At 38.0% G+C, this 6,206-nt stretch overlaps 1 protein-coding gene across 2 annotated transcripts in view; it reads right to left on the bottom strand.

Moving 5' to 3' along the window:
* spats2 (spermatogenesis associated serine rich 2) overlaps positions 1 to 6,206 on the bottom strand; it is a 31,621-nt gene that overhangs the window by 22,865 nt on the left and 2,550 nt on the right. For both annotated transcript variants that reach the window (XM_014016227.1, XM_014016226.1), the window contains exon 2: positions 4,073 to 4,341. In XM_014016227.1, coding sequence (XP_013871681.1) covers positions 4,073 to 4,097 — 25 coding nt within the window. In that variant the 5' untranslated portion in view covers positions 4,098 to 4,341. The remainder of the gene's footprint in view (positions 1 to 4,072; positions 4,342 to 6,206) is intronic.

The raw sequence follows: 6,206 nt of genomic DNA, 5'->3' as shown, positions 1-6,206 counted from the left end.
CGGTTTGAACTGCAGGAGATTGTCTTGACCATGTCTACATGCCTAAATGCACTGAGTTGCCGCCATGTGATTGGCTGATTAGAAATTAAGTGCTAACGAGCAGTTGGACAGGTGTACCTAATAAAGTGGCCGGTGAGTGTATATCGCATTATATCGTTCGTAGACTAGTGAATTCAATCGAAATCGTATTGTGACAGACTTTGTGATAGAGAAATATTGAAACATCATCAAAAAAAAAAAAATTCAATGTAATACAGCATTGTTGAAAGAAATAGGTGATTTATCGTGTTCGTTACCAAGATGTGTGTGGAACCGTACAGAGAATGTGTAGAAGCAATTGAGTCTTAAAGAACGGCCATACAAAATCAGAGCTCTGCTGATGTCTGGTTTAATGACACCAGGGAAATCAGGCCAAATCAGGAAATACCAAGACATTTTATCAAAAGCTTCAGGGCATGGCTCCGCCTATATTGATTACATCATCAGTGAAGGGGGGTGGGGGGCTATCATTGTCAGAGCCTTGCCCTCTTAAGAAATCTATCCTAATGATTAAAAGTTCAATATGTGTTGTATTTGTTATCAGGTATGTACCTATTAATTTATAATCATCAAGTTAATCAAAAGTCACATTTAACAGTCATTACAGTTCTATCATAAAACAACCCATACTACGTGTGATGTAATYAAATCAGTAAGTAACATAAACCCCAATAATTTTCTTCTTTGTGATACAGCTGGTKATTTACACCCCTACTCATTACCCACATTTGTAAACATATACTTCATATTGCAATATTTGAAATCTGCTTAATTTAGTGCAGTGTTATTTATTAGCTGTCAGTTCATCAAAGTAACAGAACATTTTGATGTAAAGGATAAACTAGCAACACAAACACAATTTGTTCTGTTGTTTCTGTTGATGCATCGCTCACGTCTGGAGTCACAGCTTAGTTTAGAGGTGGGTCTGTCATTTTCAAAACTTTGCTTCGGCTGTCCACACACAAGCACAAGTGTGACGTTGCAAGACCATTTTCACTCTGGAACCCGTTTTTTTTTTTAATACCCTTAAACCCGGATTTATACTGCATGCGACTCYGCTGCGCAGGTCGCAGCTGTGCGTTTCAAGTCCAGTTTACACTACCTCCACTCCGGTCCRGTCCGACAGAGGAGATCGCAAGATAAATTCAGTRATAAATGTGGAAGTCACAGCAAAAAATAATTAATTCTGTSAAAGACGAACTCCAAACACAGCTGAAAACAACGATCTAAAGGCTTTTGSTATCTGTGTTGAAACYGTCTCGCTGTCGRCTTTCTGAARCTTCTGATTTCAAAATAAAATCCACGTGTATCGTGTGTGTACACATATGCTTCATGCTACGTTTCCATCTGTTTCCCAAACAGAACGATACATTCTGACAGCATTTGTGTAGAAATATATCTGTATATTTATTAATATAGCAGCAATTTCGACATTATTCCGCCAAATAGTGTCTTATTTTGAAAATACGGATGTTGGGTTCGTTTCTTTTCCTGTTGGTGCGACGTAATCTTTAAAAACTGACTCCGGCGCTGCTCCGTCGTCTGGCAAAAATAGGATCGGTTCTAATTTTGACGGATCGCCGTCCGCTCACCGCCATCCTGCGCAGCCAGTGTAAACACTCTCRTTGATTATAATGGGTGAGTATTTGCTGCGGAGGTCGGAGCGGAGCGGAGACGGAACGCAAGTAATGTAAATTAGGGGTTAGGGCAGCAGTCTCCAACCCTGAACCTCGTCCTGAGCCACTGTTCCTGCATGTTTGAGATGTTTCCATACCTGAACACCTGACTGAAGTAAACGACTCACTGACAGCCTTCTGCTGAAACTTGATGACATTCTGAGAAGGTAATTTAGTTATTTAAATCAGGTGTGTCAAAGCAGGGAAACAGCTAAAACTTACGGGGGGGGGGGGGGGGTCATGAGGTCCAGGGTTGGGCAGTCTTTGATTTAGGGGTTCTTAATGCAGTTTTTGCGTGGCTAAAATGACTGAAACAATAAAAACATTCATGTATTCATAAAAACTGCAGTATTGTGGGGCTTGCAATCACATCACAGACAGATTTGTACTGATCGATTGAAAGCAGTTCAGTTCCATGCATGTGTGCAAACACGCAGACTGAAAATGAAGATGTCAGCACCAGTGAACCGTGGAGGTGGAAGGACCTGTTGTTAAGGCACTGAAGCACAAACACTTGTGTTAGCAGCACAAGTAGCAAACCCTTCATCACATTTGTACCAGAACCTCTCAAAAAGACATTCCTGCAAAAAGATCAGCTTCATGCATTGATTTGTTTTTTTTTTTTTTTTAATCACAGCTAGTCTAAACAACAGCTGAGTCATTTTAAAAGTCGAGTGTGAACATTCAGAGCAGAGTCCAAAGTTAATCTATCGCTGTTTAAAGACAGCAGAATGTGCTGAGTGCTTGCAAAAGTTGTTTATCCTTCATGCAGTTAAAGCATGTTAAACGACACTGGAAATATCCAAAGCTCAAATTCACTGCACTAGTTCAAAAGTGCATCTTATAAAAAATATTATAAAAGTGCATTCGATTTTAGATGAGAACAATTACAGACAAAAACACACATTAGTAAGAGAAAATCCAATTATGGCTTTTATATAAACACACAAGTTCTTTAAGGAGTTTTAAGTTTAAACTAAATTTCCTTCAAAGTTTCATTACCACCTGCTATCAAAAGGTTGTGGGTTTGTCTGTTAGCAAAATATCTCAAGAACTCATTACAATGAAACATTAAAGTAAACATCAGTTGTACACTTAAAACTGATTATTTTTAAAGTCATCCCGAGTCAACCACATTCAACTGACCTWAAAATAAATAAAATACATTTTTAAAATTGGTTACAAGTAGGGCTGCATAATATATTTTAAATTTATCATCATCGCGTTAACAGCTTGTGCAACAGGCGTTTTGCTAAAAAAAAACTGCATAAACTGCAATAAAAGCTTACCTCGAATGTTTGCATTTATGCATTTTGTAAAATGGACCTGAGACACCACATCAAATCATAACCAAATCATAACCACCTGAGTGGAGAAAATGTTGGACAACTGCATTGAGATAATTTGCAGTTAGATTTAGATTTGTTAGCCTTTTTAAAAAGACGTTATGACTTATTTTTTTAAAAAACTGATAGGAGTCATTTCTCATTATTTAGAGAATCAGAAAGTTTAATGTGTGATGTTTTAAACTGTACTGCACGTAGTTTGTTGTTTCAGTGCTAACACAGCAGCTGTATTAAAACAAACAATCATGCTGGAACTGAAATGACGTGTTAGTTGTTGTTCTGCTCTGAACCACAGCAGAAAGACGTCAGCGCTGCATATTTATTAGTTCATTTATTGCAAGTCGTATTGTCATCCCAATATTAAGCACTGTTTTTGCACATGGCAGGTTTTCCTGATATTGTGCAGCCCTGCTTACAGGTCAGTCAGGTTSACAGATATTGACCTAACATCTGGTGTGGTAGTAGTTCAGGGTTATTGGAATGCTAACTGATTATGCAAAAAATCTGTTTAAATTTTTGTCGTTACCTCTTTGCTTTCAGCTCGTCAAAATATTTCATGAAACACTGAAGCAGTTTGATTGTTTTTAAGCTTACAGAAAAGAATCGGGTGCACAACAGCTGAATAACTGGTGATACAACACAAAGATTACACCACAGCACGTTAACTTTATAGCTTCTACCACACCAAATTTCACCACAATATTTGTTAATATYTGTTGTCATTTAATTTCCCTTTGGGATCAATAAAGTATTTTTGAATTGATATGAATTAAATTCATTAAGTTWTAAGCCTGAGAATCATTCACATCACATACTTGAAGTGTGACATCTCTAAATATTGCATCAGATTGTGCATAACGTTATTTCTGAGGTTTGACAAAAACATCTAACATCATTACTTCCCAGCATGATTTCTCTTAGTCTAAACCTCTAGCATGAATAACATTTAGCAATATGCATTCCTTTAAGCAACACTAGGCCTTTAATCAATTATTAAAAACAAATTAATACCTTTTTGACTGTTCTTTTTCGCCATGTTGTCCCACAGAAGAAACCGGTCAAGACTTTGCAGCAAACTGGAATTCAAACTTTTACTATATTCAGCCTCTTGTTGAAGTGAAAAACTCCAATATCGGGAGACTTGACGTGAAGTAAGAAAGACGCCAACAAGGCTCAGGGACGCCAGGTGGAAAGAAAGAATGCAGCTCAGATCCAGGCCTTCAACATTTAGGCAAAGATCGAGGGTTTTCCTTCMTTCACTTGATCCAGATGAATCAAACCTGTGGAGGGAAGACAATGGTGATTTTGTGTACACGGCAACACTACACAATTACTAAACCTTTAYTTGCAGGATAACAAAAAATAACTGAAGGCAACAAACTGGAAAACATTTCCTTTGGCAGTCAAATATAAATGAAACTAAACTAAACTAAAGAAACAAGGAAACTTATTTTCTGTCTAGCAGTTTTTTAAGCAAAATCTGCTTTTAATAAGGCCCTTGGCAGAAAAGCTGCATGTAGTTTAAAGTGTGTGCGTGTGTGCGTGTGTGTTGAATACTTGACAGTGTTTTTGCAACTTTGAGGGGTATTTTTGTTGATCAGCTAACAGCAGGACTGGTAGGTGATAATGAAACGGGGGGTGACCAAGAACTTTCCCCACACCTTCAAAGTCTCTGGTGTTTGATTGGTTTAACTTCACACATTTGAAATTTTTGACAAAACTTAAAAAAAGACCAAACATTTTATTGTTGTTTTCCCTGCAGCTGCACATATAACTGCTGGGTGCAGATTATTATTTGATATTATGTCAGCACTGTGTGTTGAGGGAAAAAAAAGGGACAAGTTTTTGACCTTTGGACACATTTTTACAACCAGTTTTCCTTACGGTAAATCAACCCGGTAAATGAAAAAAGAAACCCTGACGGTCAGAAGAATAAAACTGAAAGACGTCTGATTAAAGAAAAAAGGAGAAAAAGAAGAAGAACTCTGCAAACTCTTAATCAGTGTCATGCTGGCTTTGGGAAAAATATGCATGGACCAGACTTCTGGCAATCTGGACTTAGATTTATAGAGCAGCTGTTTCCTCTAGTAGGTTTCCGTTTTCATTCCTGCTTTTCTAGAAAGAGAAACTTAAAGGGCTGTGCAAAACCAACACCCTCTTGATTAGGACCTGGCATGTCACAGTCCCGGTTCCACCACACCTTTACAGACGTCAGACTACCAATCGCACAAACGACGTTGCAGAAGCAACTTAAGCGCACACTAGGATGCATTTTGTTTATCAAGAGGGATGTTCAAGAGMGCCAGGTGCACCCGTGTTGAATCAATGAAATGTTTGCTTGAACCTAATTAAACAACCTAAAGACCCAGCATTCCTTCACTGCCCACCACCTTTAGCATCACCGTTTTGGACCAAGATCCTCTTATGTTGAGAAATGATAGCGATGCAGAAGTTTCCATTAAACTTTAAAAAACAATGCATTAAATAAAAGCATCTATATGCATTAAATGCATTCAAATACCTCTTGCAACATGTTATGAATGACTCTCAGCTACTACCACATCAAGTCAGTGAGCCTAATATCTGTAAAACTGACTGAGTTGTAGTCATTTTTGTGTTTGCTAATGTTGATTAGTTGTTGAGATCGTCTTGAATTAGGCTGACTCCAAAAGCTAATTAGCTGTAGATGCACATCCAGTGGTTATCTAAAAAAAGGTCCAATGGTTCATGAGATATTTTGCCAACAATGAGGGTTGACCTCACAGGTAACAGGGCTTGGGCAATATGGCCCCCTCCCAAAAAAAATCTCCAATTTTTTCATCCCAAATTTGAATTTCGACTTTAATCGATTTGTTTCCCTCTTAAAGGAGTTCCTCTGTTTCAGGTGTAAAACAAATATGTTGTACTCCTGCTTTTTGTAGCAAGAGCCTTCAAACAGATTTTGCAGTGAGGCGTTTGTCTTTCCAAGTCCAACGTTGCAAAACCTAACCAGTTCCAGATAACTGAAGAAACTGTGCCACTTTGCTAGCTGCCATAGGCTACATTCACACTGCAGGTCTTAATGCTCAGTTCCGATTTTTTTGAAAAAATCCGATCTTTTTGTGTGAACGTTCACATTACATTTTAAATGTGACCTGCATCAGAC

This window comes from Austrofundulus limnaeus, unplaced genomic scaffold, assembly GCF_001266775.1.
Source record: "Austrofundulus limnaeus strain Quisiro unplaced genomic scaffold, Austrofundulus_limnaeus-1.0 Scaffold141, whole genome shotgun sequence".
NCBI classification, from domain to species: domain Eukaryota; kingdom Metazoa; phylum Chordata; class Actinopteri; order Cyprinodontiformes; family Rivulidae; genus Austrofundulus; species Austrofundulus limnaeus.
The sequence above is the reverse complement of the archived record's forward strand: the minus strand, read 5'-3'. Positions and strand labels throughout refer to the sequence as shown.